This window comes from Branchiostoma belcheri, unplaced genomic scaffold, assembly GCF_001625305.1.
Source record: "Branchiostoma belcheri isolate BF01 breed outbred unplaced genomic scaffold, Haploidv18h27 scaffold3, whole genome shotgun sequence".
Taxonomy (NCBI): Eukaryota; Metazoa; Chordata; class Leptocardii; order Amphioxiformes; family Branchiostomatidae; genus Branchiostoma; species Branchiostoma belcheri.
This window is the reverse complement of record NW_017803909.1, coordinates 7,265,385-7,280,190: the sequence shown is the minus strand read 5'-3', so window position 1 is coordinate 7,280,190 and position 14,806 is coordinate 7,265,385. Positions and strand designations below refer to the sequence as shown.

The window sequence follows — 14,806 nt, the reverse complement described above, 5'->3', positions numbered from 1 at the left end:
CACCAGTTGCCCGAAGCCCGATGATGAGTCCGATCCCGACACATATCAGGACGCAGCACAGCCAGAACACAGAACTATACCTCCGCCGGTGGCGACTGTCACAGGACTCGTCGTCTGTTCTTAGGCTTATAGTGATAGAACGTCTAGCGAAGCCTGACATGTTTTTTTCAATCGTGTGACAAGAAGTAGGAAAACAACAAAAGGCAACCATTTCAGACTATAACGTGTTCCATAGATAAATGAGCCAATGTGTTTAAAATACCACTGCAAACATTCTGTTACAGAAAATTATTAAGACTATCTTTTTATCCGTATAACGTGTAAAAGAGGGTGAAGAAATATGTGTCTGTGGAATTAATGTGAAATATTCGTTACTTTCTGAGGCACTCATTTCATGACCCCCAAAATAAACAACAAACACTAGGATGAACACACCAAAGTCTGTACGACATATTACTTGCAGGTATGATAACCTTTCATGTCATTATTTTCTGCAAACTGATGCAACATGACGACATGACAACATGATTGTCAGTGCTGTTTCAACACATCACAGATTCTACATAAGAAGAAAGCCACAAAGGCCACGCAGGTAGGGCGTTGAAGAGTTACCTATTGTTTGTTTAGTAATGTTTACCTCAACCCTCTGCCATAGCTTTATCACACTGGGTCAAAGCGGGCATTATTTAAGACTATATTCAGTGCTGAGAGCGGAGATATTTGGCAACAAGCTTAAGCTGTCAAGTACAAGATGATGCACTTTAAGGTTATGTAAAAGAAATGACCACATAGCAACTACTAGTAAAATAAAGCAACAAAACGTCTTACACAGCTTATGAACTTAAGTAAGGCCACAGCAAGTAATTTAATGGATGACATCAGCGCGCATTAGTCTTCGCCTGATTTTGGAAAAAAAATGTTACCCTTTGACAGTGGTCAACATTTCGAAAATGGACAAATATGTCTGTTATACCATGCTGGAACTTGGATGACAGACCAATGTGAAGAGAGATGTGCATATTTCATTCCTTTATATGTGATGTTGCCGCTGACTATATTTGTAGACTTCCGTAAAGGCTTCGATAGCATTCAAAGTATCTACTGAATTGCGAAGGGCCATGGAAGACCAAGTGTTGTGGAGGAGACATTCTGGATTGGTTCGAGCGAGATCTCGAACTAAGTAAGTAAGTAAGTTGCCGCTGAATAAAAAAAAAATCATTAACAAGGTTTATGATCTCAAAATTCTGAAAATATATAAATCTTGCTTTTTTGCACGCCTTTTTTCGCCCTATCACGTTAGATTTGGTGTCTGCGGAGGATGCCATCCATAAAATTTACTTGTTGTGTTCTTTAAACTAATTTCCTCAAGCCAGCCTCTCTAGCCAGGCGCGGATCTTGCTCTCGTTGTCCTGGCGGAACCTCAGGTTCGCACGGGTGGAGTCCACTGCATGAGAAAAGGCTCGAGTCGCTGTTCCCTGATTCGGATGTTTTGTCAGAAACTGTTCAAGCTAAAGAGGAAACAATGGAGGTCAGCAATAGTGAAATAAGGCGAAGAGGAGACTACATTTACATCAAAAGTTTAGACTTTTAGACTTTTCTTGACTCTGGATCATACTGGTGACACTATAAACTAAAATCAGCCAGTGAGGCGTTGCATACAAATTCACAAAAAACGACGAAGCTACGTATATAATCTATTTTATCTATAGTTAGGGTACCTATAGGAATAGTTTGGTGTCAAGATCTTACATTGTCAAGGTCCTCTTGAGTACTGAATTGCTTGGTGACGGATAAGACAATGCTAGCCATGGTAAACTGAGTTTCATCGTAGCTAAAGAGAGAAGAAGATAATTGTTAGCACAACGGAGCATAAACAAGTTGCTCAGGATGATAATTACAAGGCTAAGTATTAATGATATTTGCACCGGTGACATTTACGCTGACAACACTGTCCCTGGTGCTGAAAGACATTCACGCTGACAACATTGTCATTCAGTACCAGGGCCAGTGTTGTCAGTGTGAATGTCATTTAGCACTTGGGGAAGTGCAGTCAGTGTGAATGTCATTCAGTAGCAGGGACAGTGTTGTCAGTGTGAATGTCATTCAGGGACAGTGTTGTCAGTGTGAATGTAATTCAGCACCAGGGACAGTGTTGTCAGTATGAATGTTATTCAGTACCAGGGACAGTGTTGTCAGTGTGAATGTTATTCAGTACCAGTCATCAGTGAAAGACATTCAATTGACAACACTGTCCTTGGTACTGAATGACATTCACACTGACCACACTGTCCCTGGTGCTGAATGACATTCACACTGACCACACTGTCCCTGGTGCTGAATGACATTCACAGAGACACCACTGTCCCTGGTGTTTAATGACACCCATACTGACAACACTGTCCCTGGTGCTGAATGACATTCATGATGGCAACACTGTCCCTGGTGCTGAATGACATTCATGATGGCAACACTGTCCCTGGTACTGAATGACATTAACAATGACTACACTGTCCCTGGTGCTGAATGACATTCACATTGACAACACTGTCCCTGGTACTGAATAACATTCATACTGACAACACTGTCCCTGGTACTGAATTGCATTCACACTGACAACACTGTCCCTGGTGCTGAATAACATTCATACTGACAACACTGTCCCTGGTGCTGAATAACATTCATACTGACAACACTGTCCCTGGTACTGAATAACATTCATACTGACAACACTGTCCCTGGTACTGAATTGCATTCATACTGACAACACTGTCAGTGGTGCTGAATGACTTTCACACTGAAAACACTGTCCCTGGCGCTGAATGACATTCATGATGGCAACACTGTTCCTGGTGCTGAACATCCAGACTGACAACACTGTCCCTGGTGCTGAATGACATTAACAATGACTACACTGTCCCTAGTGCTGAATGACATTTACACTGACAACACTGTCCCTGGTGCTGAATGACATTAACACTGACAACACTTTACCTGGTGCTGAATGACTTTCACACTGACAACACTGTCCCTGGTGCTGAATGACATCCACACTGACTATATTGTCCCTGGTGCTGAATGACAATCACAATGACTACACTGTCCCTGGTACTGAATAACATTCACATTGACAACACTGTCCCTGGTACTGAATAACATTCATACTGACAACACTGTCCCTGGTGCTGAATTACATTCACACTGGCGATATTGTCCCTGGTGCATTTTACAATGACTACACTGTCCCTGGTGATGAATAACATTCACACTGAAAACCGTTTACGGCCTTTCTTACTTCTCCACGTAGAAGTCCCAGTTGTCGACCAGGAAGTTCCAGGCCAGAGACTTGCCTACGTCACTCCCTCCTACGTAGCTGATGACGTCAGGAGCCGACTGCCTGCGGACGAGGGCGGCGTCTGTACTTCTTTCAAGATACCTGCACGTAAAAAAAATTAATCGCGTCATTTTTGTGATGTGCAAAATGGTTACGTTTAGAATACTTCAAAAAGGTTGTTTTTCCAATGGTTTCGTCCAACGTCCAGAAATTGTCAGAATACAATCAACATACATTTGTCGAAATATCACACGTAAGGGCCAGTCTTGTGATTGAATTTCAAGGACGGTGGCATAAATTTAGTCATATAGTCTTAGAAAAAAGTCGGAAAGAGAACGGTTGGTGATTTCTTTATACAATATCCCTTGGATCACACTGTAGACTTTTACTGCTAAAGGAGTACGTAAGTACTCAAGCAACTGTATATGCTTTTAAAAATGTTTAGACGTTACCTGGATGTCTAAACGTTCGCCGACATACTAGTACATAGGCTCTCGTATATAAACATTACTGTTTGCCGAACCTGCTGAGGATGACCGTATCACGGCTACAGGCCATGGCGGACAGGAGAAGGCTCTGCTCCGACGGCTCGGCTTCCAGGTACCGCTGCCAGGCGAAGTCCCACTCCCGACTGCCCCCGTACCGTATGGCAGTGCAGTATATCGTGGACTTGAAGGTCTCCGGAATGTGGCTATGAAGGAGGCATGTTGGAAAGTCAACCCACTTTATCAGTTTTTGTACTCTTACAACTAGTCAAATATCTAGTAGAATATGCCACTTTTTCTGGGTGAGTCTATTAGCTGATAGTGCAATGGTCAATGCCGCTCGCCACGCCTAGTGCCTTCATTGTGCATTCTTCTGAATGCTAATAAAAGGCAGGAAGTATCATGCAAACTATGAATGCCACCAGCATACTTTACAGTGGAGTATTACTGTATACGTACGGCTTATTCTCTTACAAGGCTAATCTCCACATCTTTACACCACACACACAGACTTGGTTGCTACCATTCCGAAAGGCTTTGTTTGTTTGTTTGTTACCTGTTGTTGTTTGTGTCCATCCACTGCCGGAACAGCGCTGTGGCGTTGTTAACACAGCCCGTCTGTCCGTAAGTACAGGCGGTTGATATAGCCAGGACTTGCCCAGCCCTGCAAATCAAATTCAGGAATACACATCTATGATTATTCAAGCAAATGCTTCTGGTGGTCAGAACATGTATACAAAATAGTCCCGTGTATTCATCTATATGTGGTAAAATACGTGTAGGAATGAGTTACAACAAAAAGTGGTTTCTTACTCGGTGTTATAATCGCTCTGTTGAGGAGTCCATCCAACCTCGTTGTAAAAAGGACCTATCAGTTGCACCATGTGGGCCTGGAAATGTACAGAAGGACATTCTACTAGAAACCTATTTCTTACAATGCTGTTGGGCGCATGTGGAATCAGACTGGTAGGGAACCATTAATAAGTGCAGGAAAATTTTTATCTATTTAGCGGATTGCATTGCAACATCATCATCATCAGAAAAGATCTAGAACTCATAAAAACATTCAACATTGCGCTTAGCCGTCTACAGAGAAAACAAGCTAGATACTAGAAAGGTAACATTTGCAAAGCAAATGCATAATGTCTATGTTCGCATATGGTCTGCTCTGTTTAATCCTTACTCAAACGAATTGATATACATGGTCAGACAGGAGTCTAAATCCCTCCTGCTATAAAATTGCAACATGATGTAACTCAACACTAGTTACCATGGTGACAGACGTCTGGTTTAGTTGATTGACCTTATATGTTTGAAGAAGAAGAAGAAGAAACAGAGGAAAAACAACATGTTTTCCTCCGGCAAACATAATAACAGAACATTTTACTAAACGCACCTGCCAGTTGTCGTATATGTCTCTGACAGAGCCAAAGACAGTTACCACATAGTCCATGGCTGCCTTGGCCATGCTCCACGGAATGAAGTGTCGCTCTCGCACCAAGTACCTCGTCAAGTCCAGTGCCGTGGACAGGTCCAGTTGTCCAGCACTACAGAGGTACCAGAAACGTATGATAAGATATGATTTTGTGGAAATAAAGTCATGAATAGTCAGTAGTATTTTGCAATTTCTCAAGGACCTTTCAGAGACAAAGGATGTGACAAAAGACAATGTTGCCCAATTTGCTCTCTTACCGGCCAAGGTTGAACGCGTCGTCGACCAGAGTTCCTCTGTTATCCGGTGGTATGTCCTGTGCAAGGTGACATAAATCTTGATGATTACAGCTACAAAGGATAAAATAAACTGATACACTTGCAACATGCAACTTTCCATAAACGAATGTACATACAAGATATACATATTGGTATCATGCATTTCATGAGTCACTGCATGCAACTAGAATGTGTCTGAAAAAAGATGATCGGTGTTTAATTCGATTGATGATTATGATTTCGATGATGGTCGTTGATGACTGTGGAATAGCTACATGATCGCAGAACTGAACACACTTCATAGAGGTCGCTGTTGAGATGGTCGATAAGCAGTTGCCAGTTGGTCTGGTCGTAGTTGACTCTGTAGTACCCGACTCGATGGATGTTAGCCAGTACCCAGTCATCGCTGCCGGCACCTTGCAAGTTGACTGAACTGGTATCTAGGGACAAAAGAAGATGAGGGTATGGTAACTATGGTTCGTACGTACGCAAGGAATGTACCAGCACGATGTATGCTCTAGCTTTCCAAATTGTTCACAAAATACAATCGCGTAATTGAGATGCACAAAGGCAAATCGTTTTTTTACCTTGATCCGGCCGCATCCAGACCTGCTCCGGCTGATCAAATGAGTTCCCTCTGGTGATGAACGTTAGTGGTATGTGCCACCTGTACCTGCAGGGTTTTCGCACAAAAGGTACATTCTCAGGAATGATGATTTACCACTTGATCCCGTTTTTTTTGTGTAGAGCGTTAAAGATGGTTTTCATCTCATCTCATTGAAATTCATCCGGATCTTAAGATGATACAAATGTATGCTTTGCAGGGCTTTGCTATTTTGTTGCTTATTGCTGTAAAAACTCAACGGGATACACTATCAATACAATTGGATGATAAACATGAGACTATAAACTCTTCACTCTCAATAACAGTGGGGTCCACATGGAGGTACTTGTGGTGTAATGATAATAATAAGTTATTCCGTCAATGAGCAACATTTTGTCTTCGCAAGGCATGGACACAGAATGTACAATCATGCCGTACCCAAAGTCAGACGGTGCACTGGTACTGGCCGTCGGGTCCAGTAGAAAGTATTGCTGAGTGGCCTGAGCTGTGCCACGCCCGTAGTCTCTGGTCAGGCTGACCACGGGATATCCCATCTGTAGTGTCCAGGTGTCCATCACAGTCTTCACGTCCAGGTCAGTCTGTCCGTCCGCTCTGGCCGCCTGGGTGGTTAGGATTGCGAAAGTTCTTATATTACAACACAGATACACGTACAGTGCGTAATCTATACCAGAAGATATCTAAGACCACAAACTCTAGATGTCTTGACAGTTTGTACTTTTGAATGAAAGATTTTGTATTTCCATGTAATATATGCCACAAAACTTCGTGTTTGCAATACCAGTCCACTTCTATTTTACGTTTACTCTATCTTAAAAGAATTGAATATACCGATTATTCATAAAGTGTTATTTGGATCGCAATATATTGCTGACCCTTTTTCGTCTTAAACAAATCGCATGTAATGTCCTTTCTTGAACATACCAGAGTTAATTCTTCCCACAGCTCGTCCTGTACCGCGTTGCTGTAAGCGTTTCTTTCCAAGTAGGCCTGCAGTAGACAAGAACTTACATATTCATAGAAATACCACACTGGATACAAGGAAACAGACTCGACGCCATGCGCCAGCAGATTTGATTTGGTAAGGTAGTCAGTAGGTGACTTCTTGGTATTTGCAACATGTTAGTCTAAAGTTGTTTTCGCAATCTTCGGCTAACTTCTTTTTTTTTTTCTTGAAGACATAACGAGTATATATCTTGGTCTGCGGACGTTACCTTTAGGCCCTTTCTGAAGGTGCTTTCCCCAAGAAAGTTGCCCAGCATTCTCAGGATAGATGCTCCCTGTAGATGCAAACAGAGAGGGACCATGCGAGTTGTACAGTACATGTAATCTACATGCTTATCCACTACCAGACAAACCCACATCTGCCTTAAATACTAGCTTTAAACCTGTCGCCGCCTTATGTTAATGTTATGCAATGTTAATGTGCGATATATGGTAATCAATGATTATGTGGCCGCCTGGCCCCAACGTCATTTTGAAAACCGTGTGGACATCCTAACACATTATCTCAACATTTCTGACACAGATTCACATATCAAGATGCCAATAACAGCCAAAAAAAGGAAAGGACACAGTAGACTTGCAGCTGTATGTAGGATGCTTGCACAAGTATACACATTTTTATTGCACACAGTAGTAGAACAGAGCGCATCAGCGAATATACATTTAATTTTTAGCAGGCTCTATGACGAAAAAAACCCAGGTACCAATAGAAAGACAAAAAGCGCATTATTAAGGCTCCCATAAAAGCCCAGTCACAGAGCCTGCTAACGAGGCTAGTACATACCTTGCTATAAGTGATACTGTCAAAGATCGCTCTAGTCTCGTTGGGGTGGATGACTGGTTGGAAGATCGGATGTGATGACGTCAGAGAGTCGTCCTTCATGACACCCTGAGTCCTGGAGTAGGCAAACTGCTCCATCTGCAATCAGCGAAGACAAAGGCGTCTGTTTAATTGGTCGATACCTACTTTAAGAACAAGGACATTCAATTCTCAAACGTCTACCACATGCCGATGTTGATCTGTTTCACTATATAAATGTACTAATTATGTTTACCGAAGGAAAACATCGTTTTGCTCAGCTTCCTCTTCTCCAAACACTTAATGTCAATGACCTGAACCAAACGTCAGTCACCATGGTAACTGGTGTTGGGTTACGACATGTTGCAATTTTATAACAGGAGGAATTTGGACTCCTGTGAATGTCTTTGAATAGATATTAATAGAGCAGACTATATGCGAAGGTAAGCATTATGCATTTGCTTTGCAAATGTTACCTTTCTAGTTATGTTGGAAATCCATTGCTACCTGAATCCTAACATATTTGTGCTCTTTCGGGACCACATTACCTTGATAAGCAAGCAGTCTCATACATACCACGTTAAGGTCCGGTTCCACGTAGCCGTACCCAAGATATTCCACATAGCTGGCAAAGCCTTCGTTTAACCACGTGCCGTCCCACCATTCCATGGTCACTAAGTTACCAAACCACTGGAGACGATGATAGGAGAACCGTGACGTTTGATCAAGTGCAAAACAAACAACAACTATTAACAACTATCAACAACAATCACTTCTCTATAAACATCTTATTTCGTAAGTTTATAATGCAATATAAACTTTCTTGCTCAAGGTGTCTCTGTGTCATAAAACTCCATGATAATAGTCATAATGTCCATGGTGGTTTACACAGGTATCGCTTAAGAAATTGCAATATTAACGGTATCTTATATGCACGAGTCATAGTTGGATATCTATGGCCTATACTCCCAAAGGCTGACAAAGTAACGTTTGTTCTACAATAATAAATTTGGTCAAACAATCGCAGCCTTTTATAGCGCTAGGGTTTACAATCACATGATACATATAACATATTTGCTCCACACACTTTTGTGGAGTGCGGCTGCCATTCGGCGACACCAGGTGACCTCAATACGCCTTTCCCCAACCGAAGTTAGGTACCCATTCACCCATTCATTAGGTACCCATTCACCCATATCCATTCGTGTTAAGTGCCTTTCTCAAGGGCACAAAGTCGGAGCGCACGTACAGACATGTCTTGGGTACAACTTGGGATCGAATCCGGGTCTCGCCGTTTCATAGTCGAACGCTCTACCACTACGCCACCCGACACCACGTACAAATAGTGGCTACCCTTGTTACTTGGAAAGCCTGATGTACAAAATTACCTGGTGGGCCAGCTCATGTGCTACTGCCCGTGCAGTGTCCCTCTTCTTTGACGCAGACGGGCTTCTTGTGTCGTACAGAAGCAGATTCTCGGTATATGTGATCAGGCCCCAGTTCTCCATGGCACCCATGGCAAAGTCCGGGATAGAAATGTGATCTGTACGTGGTATAAGAATATCACATGGGACTTTGGATACGTTTTATGGTATTTCACTGAAGTGATCGTCTTCTATTGACTTGTACTTAAGTACTGTTACTAACCACAAAAATACATTTCTAGAAATATGTTTCTACAGAAAGATGGATAAAGCATTAAGCAAAGCGACTTTGTATATTAATATTTATTGAAATACTGAATTCTCTGCACTCTTTAAGAGACATTTATTTGTAGTACATTGTAGTACAGCAGCACGTGGGGCAGAAAGATGATGGTAACACATGTAGTAGTTGATTCCTACCCATCTTTGGAAGAGGAAAGGGGACGTCAAAGTACTCCTCGTAGTACGCCACGATCTTGTCAGCGACGTCCAGGGCGTAGTCCCCCATCCCCGCAGAAATGTACTGCGGGCGGGCCCACAATCTGGTCTGGAAATGATTTGACAGCATATATGCACTTCAGAAGAAATGGTACCGTAATGGTGCACGTGGAGACACTGGATACATAAATTACTTAGAGGTGCAGTTTGACTTCCTAGATGATCAATATGTAGTGCTGACGGTGGATTTGCTTGAATCACAGAACAATCATCCAGATTCGCCTGGTTACCATACTCAACAGGTCGGCTTCAGGGTGTTCCGGCCGGCTAGAGGTTGTTTGGCACCCGATAAGAGTTCAGTACGGGGCGGCAGAAATTCCGGCTAGAGTCCTATTGGGTGCCAAACAATAGGATGGCTGCCCCGAAGCCGACCCGTTGAGTATGGTAACCAGGCTAGACAAGGGAAGTCCCGGCATCTTCTTTGGTGGCTTACACAGAACGATACTATACAGTAAAACAGGAACTATGACTGGTGCTATATGATATGGTAAAAGATGAGCACCTGTAACCCTGATGACGAGACTGTACTGACAGACGTGAAGTCAGACACCACAAACGCCAGCAGGTAGGTCGACATACGGACGGACCTCTGGAACCGGTCCGCGATCCAGCCATCGTTTCTGGTTTTGGGATATCATAAGAGCAATATTTAATATTGACTAAACAGATCTGGGGAATGTACATGCCACGGTACATGTATACGCTCGCTCTTGTCACCTAGTTTTGTGATTTGTGTTTGTGAATAGTTTCATCAGTTTGGTAAGACACTGAGTAAAGAGACTCTTCTTAACCAAGTCTTTTATTCAGCCGACGTTTTGGCGACCGTCTGTTATCTTCCTGGGGACAAAGCCAAATGTTTGTAGCTTGTGGGTCAAGACAAAAGGGTATGAGAAACAATCAAATGCTTTGGCAAAGTCGAGAAATAACATGTCTACTTGCATGTTATTGTAGCCCAAACCCCACCACAACGAAATATAGAATCAAATGCTTTGGCAAAGTCGAGAAATAACATGTCTACTTGCATGTTATTGTAGACCAAACCCCACCACAACGAAATATCCAGAGAAAGAAGAAACCATGAGTTGACCTGGTCACGTTGTTTTCCAGCGGCATGTTGGCGAGGGCCGTGTACCCGGCCCGGTGTACCAGGGTCACCGTGAACGTGGCCTTGAAAGCGGGCTCGTCAAAACACGGAAACGCCAGCCGGGCTCCCATCGGCTGCATGTGGGTCGTGGCCAGATATCTGTGGAAACAGATAGTTGTTGTCGCAATATGAATGCCATGTTCCCGTGACTGTCTTAATGGGCATTTTATCAAATGCCTAAGCCTTTTGTAAATTTCATAGCAAAATGAACAAATGTAACCAATACATTCATTTCAAATCCCATGAGACACCCGATTATGTAACAATTAAGTACGACACCATTAATTTTGACCATATATTTTTCACATTCTATCACCATGTTAGCGCTGGATGTTTTCCAAGATATCATATGTATAAGAGTATTTCTTGAACACATAGATTCGCATCATATCAGACTACGGCACCTTGTTTGTCCGTCCTTGTTGACATACGAAGACCGGTAGAACCCGACCAGTCCGTCTCTCAGCGTCCCTCTGAAGTTGAGGCTGACGGTATAGACGGCGCCCTTTGTTAGTTCCGAATCTAGCTCCAGAACCAGGTACTGGTTTTCTGTTAATACAGCAAGATGTTACAGTGTTATCCTCCATACTACCGGGAGGAGCGTTTAGATTGCATTTTATTACATTCACCAACAAGGTTATTTTCAGAGGTGTTCGTGGGTCTGTCTGCCTGTCTGACTTGAGAAGGCTTAAATGGATAAACTTGATATTTGGTAGGTGGTCCTTGTCTTGATGATACCTCGAAATGATTAGATTTCGGCCCTCCTGGCGGCTTTTTATGGTACTGCAGCTGAACCTCCGGGTTTGATATCTTATGATCTAGACATGCTAGGGTCACGAAATTTGGATGGTAGGTAGCTCTTGTGCTGAGGAAGAGGTGACGTGAACGTGGAAAGATCAAACCTGTAGAAGAAGATGTACCTGTATAGAGAAACCAGGAGGTAACTCTCAAGGTGGTGACGACATCGCCTTCGCCCCGAATACCTGGCGCAGCGTCCCCATCGACGATGTCCAGCTCAGCGGAGTGTAGGATGACGTACCTGGTGGGCGTGGCACACCTGAGCGTGACGTTCACCTGTCCCACCACGGTGAACGCCGTCACGTCAACACGCAGTTCTACGTCATAGTGAATGGGTAACAGCGACTCCGGAAGTCGGACCTGATCATTGATAAAGAATAAGGGTGACATAGAAGTTTGAACGTTTTTGTTTAACCGGATATGAAGGCAATGATTCTGATACAGCACGTCCGTTGATGCAAGCACACTCAAAACAGAAGCGACAAAGCTCCTGCCTAACACTTACTAACGCTTACGTTGTATGACAATCGATATATAATGCTTACAGAATGGTCTATTGCCTTGCCATCAAGTAACCAGTTAGCCCTATACGTTATCATTGCCACTACCTTAACAATACCAACGTCGTCAAGTATCGATATTAAATATACAGCACCCGTGATGAAGAGGAATTCGAAATTATACCTTACATCATCGATATCACTCATAATAAAACATGGTTTTCATGCATGGTTAAAATTGACAATGGAAATCTGCTATATTGCCCCACCTGTTGCCACGGCCTGACCTGTCCTCCACCCCTGTCTGTCTCAAATCCGATGATCAGCCCGATCCCGAGACAGATGAGAATGCAGCACGCCGCGATGGCGAGCGGGGCGCCGTTGTAGAACTTACAGGACTCGTCGTGAACCTTCCCGCTCCTGAAACTGTACCGCTTGGCGAATCCGGACATTTTGAATAGTGTGGCAACAAAGAGGGTTATAAACGGAACCGCAGGCAAATGCGAAGGTGGAACACTTAGTCTTTATAGCTCCTGTCCTACAAATAAACTTGTCATTGTGGAGATATTCTTGACTAGCCTTTTCTCAATGGTGTATCAGTATACGCTAGAATTAATCGAATAAGAAATGTATGCAATGGTAGAGATGTGGCTTCATTGTCTGATACGTTCTCATGCGTTCATAAGAAAACATGGAGGGGGGGGGGCGAACGAAATTTGTATGTAAAACCCTTGAAACCTACTAAATAAGTAGCCGCCTCTGAAAATGTTAAATGCTTTTCCTAGCAAGCTTAACTAGCCCCCGGTAAACTAATATGTTACACTGTAGTGTACAATGGCTGCCTCAATGCCTTGCCTAACAGAACAAATACTGGGAACAAACACACTAAGATGAATACACCAAAGTCTGTACGTCATATTGGTTGCAGGTATTACAACCTTTTAAATCATTATTTCCTGCAAACTGATGCAACATGATGAGCATGGTGTCAGTGCTGTTTCAACACATCACAGATTCTACATAAAAAGAAAGCCACAACGGCCACGCAGCCAGGGTGTTGAAGAGTTACCTATTGTTTGTTTAGTAATGTTTACCTCAGCCCTCTGCTATAGCTTTATCACACTGTGTCAAAGTGGGCATTATCTAGGACTATATTCAGTGCTGAGAGCGGAGATATAATTGGCAACAAGCTAAGTAATACCAGAGATCTTTTACAAGGTGACGCACTTTTAAGTTTATGTAAAAGAAATGGCCATATAGTTGGCCTTTCGTAGTAAAATAAAGCATCATAACGTCTTACACACCTTATGAACTTAAGTAAGGCCACAGCAAGTAATTTTCAGCGCGCATTAATTTTTGCCTGATTTTGATAGTGGTCAACATGCCGAAAATGGGCAAATATGTCTGTTGTCATCTGCATGTTGCAACTTGGATGACAGACAAATGTGAAGACAAATGTGTATATTTTATTCCTTTGTATGTGATGTTGCCGCTAAATAAAAAAAAGAATCATTATTTAACAAGATTTGGTGTCTGCGGAGGATGCCATCCATAAAATTTACTTTCTATATATCTATGGCCTATAAACTAATTTCCTCAACCCAGCCTCTCTAGCCAGGCGCGGATCTTGCTCTCGTTGTCCTGGCGGAACCTCAGATTCGCACGGGTGGAGTCCACTGCTTGAAAAAAGGCTCGAGTCGCTGTTCCCTGATTCGGATGATCTGTCAGAAACTGTTCAAGCTATAGAGGAAACAATGCAGGTCAGCAATAGTGAAATAAGGCGAAAAGAAGACTGCATTTGCATCAAAAGTTTAGACTTTTCTTGACTCTGTATCATACTGGTGATACTATGTACTAAATTCCGCTAGTGAGGCGTTGCATACAAATTCACAAAAAACGACGAAGCTATACTCTACTTTATCTTACATTGTCAAGGTCTTCTTGAGTACTGAATTGCTTGGTGACGGATAAGACAATGCCAGCCATGGTAAACTGAGTTTCATCGTAGCTGAAAAAGATAAAAATGATATGTGTATATGCTAGAACAGTGGAGCATAAACAAGTTGCTCAGGATGAGAGTTACAAGGCTAAGTATTCATGTAATATGCACCGGTGACATTCACACTGACTACACTGTCCCTAGTGCTGAATGACATTTACGCTAACTGCACCGTCCATGTTGCTGAATGACGTTAACACTGACTACACTGTCCCTAGTGCTGAATGACATTCACACTGACAACACTGTCCCTGGTGCTGAATGACATTAACACTGACAACACTGTACCTGGTGCTGAATGACTTTCACACTGACAACACTGTCCCTGGTGCTGAATGACATCTACACTGACTATATTGTCCCTGGTGCTGAATGACAATCACAATGACTACACTGTCCCTGGTGCTGAAAGACATTCACACTGACAACACTGTACCTGGTACTGAATGACATTCATACTGACAACACTGTCCCTGGTGATGAATAACATT

The 14,806-nt window shown here is 42.8% G+C and overlaps 2 protein-coding genes across 2 annotated transcripts in view; both read right to left on the bottom strand.

The window, feature by feature from the left end:
* Positions 1 to 428: 428 nt before the first annotated feature.
* Positions 429 to 12,836, bottom strand: LOC109474013 (aminopeptidase N-like). The gene is made up of 22 exons (XM_019774219.1): positions 12,586 to 12,836; positions 11,939 to 12,176; positions 11,423 to 11,567; positions 10,962 to 11,117; positions 10,377 to 10,494; positions 9,797 to 9,923; positions 9,341 to 9,495; positions 8,529 to 8,642; positions 7,938 to 8,072; positions 7,363 to 7,428; positions 7,073 to 7,138; positions 6,569 to 6,750; positions 6,114 to 6,199; positions 5,824 to 5,966; positions 5,509 to 5,564; positions 5,213 to 5,363; positions 4,630 to 4,706; positions 4,373 to 4,480; positions 3,855 to 4,022; positions 3,293 to 3,433; positions 1,750 to 1,831; positions 429 to 1,508 (listed from the first exon to the last, which is right to left on the bottom strand). Exons 1-22 carry the CDS (start codon positions 12,766 to 12,768, stop codon positions 1,365 to 1,367), a joined length of 2,841 nt encoding a protein of 946 aa, XP_019629778.1. The 5' UTR covers positions 12,769 to 12,836; the 3' UTR covers positions 429 to 1,364.
* Positions 12,837 to 13,209: 373 nt separating this feature from the next.
* The window catches only part of LOC109473418 (aminopeptidase N-like), a 12,401-nt gene continuing 10,804 nt past the window's right edge, over positions 13,210 to 14,806 (bottom strand). Inside the window, exons 18-19 of the mRNA XM_019773278.1 lie at positions 14,243 to 14,324; positions 13,210 to 14,056 (exon numbers count right to left, since the gene is read on the bottom strand). Coding sequence (XP_019628837.1) covers positions 13,913 to 14,056; positions 14,243 to 14,324 — 226 coding nt within the window. The 3' untranslated portion in view covers positions 13,210 to 13,912. The remainder of the gene's footprint in view (positions 14,057 to 14,242; positions 14,325 to 14,806) is intronic.

Bases quoted from the DNA above. Each gene is read 5' to 3' on its own strand.
- LOC109474013 (XM_019774219.1), bottom strand. From the start codon at position 12,768: ATGTCCGGATTCGCCAAGCGGTACAGTTTCAGGAGCGGGAAGGTTCAC. The intron at 8,643-9,340 runs GTAATTTTGTAC...CATCGTCTCCAG, and splicing joins CACATGAGCTGGCCCACCAG to TGGTTTGGTAACTTAGTGAC. The intron at 4,023-4,372 runs GTAACAAACAAA...CCTCCTTCATAG, and splicing joins ATGGACACAAACAACAACAG to CCACATTCCGGAGACCTTCA.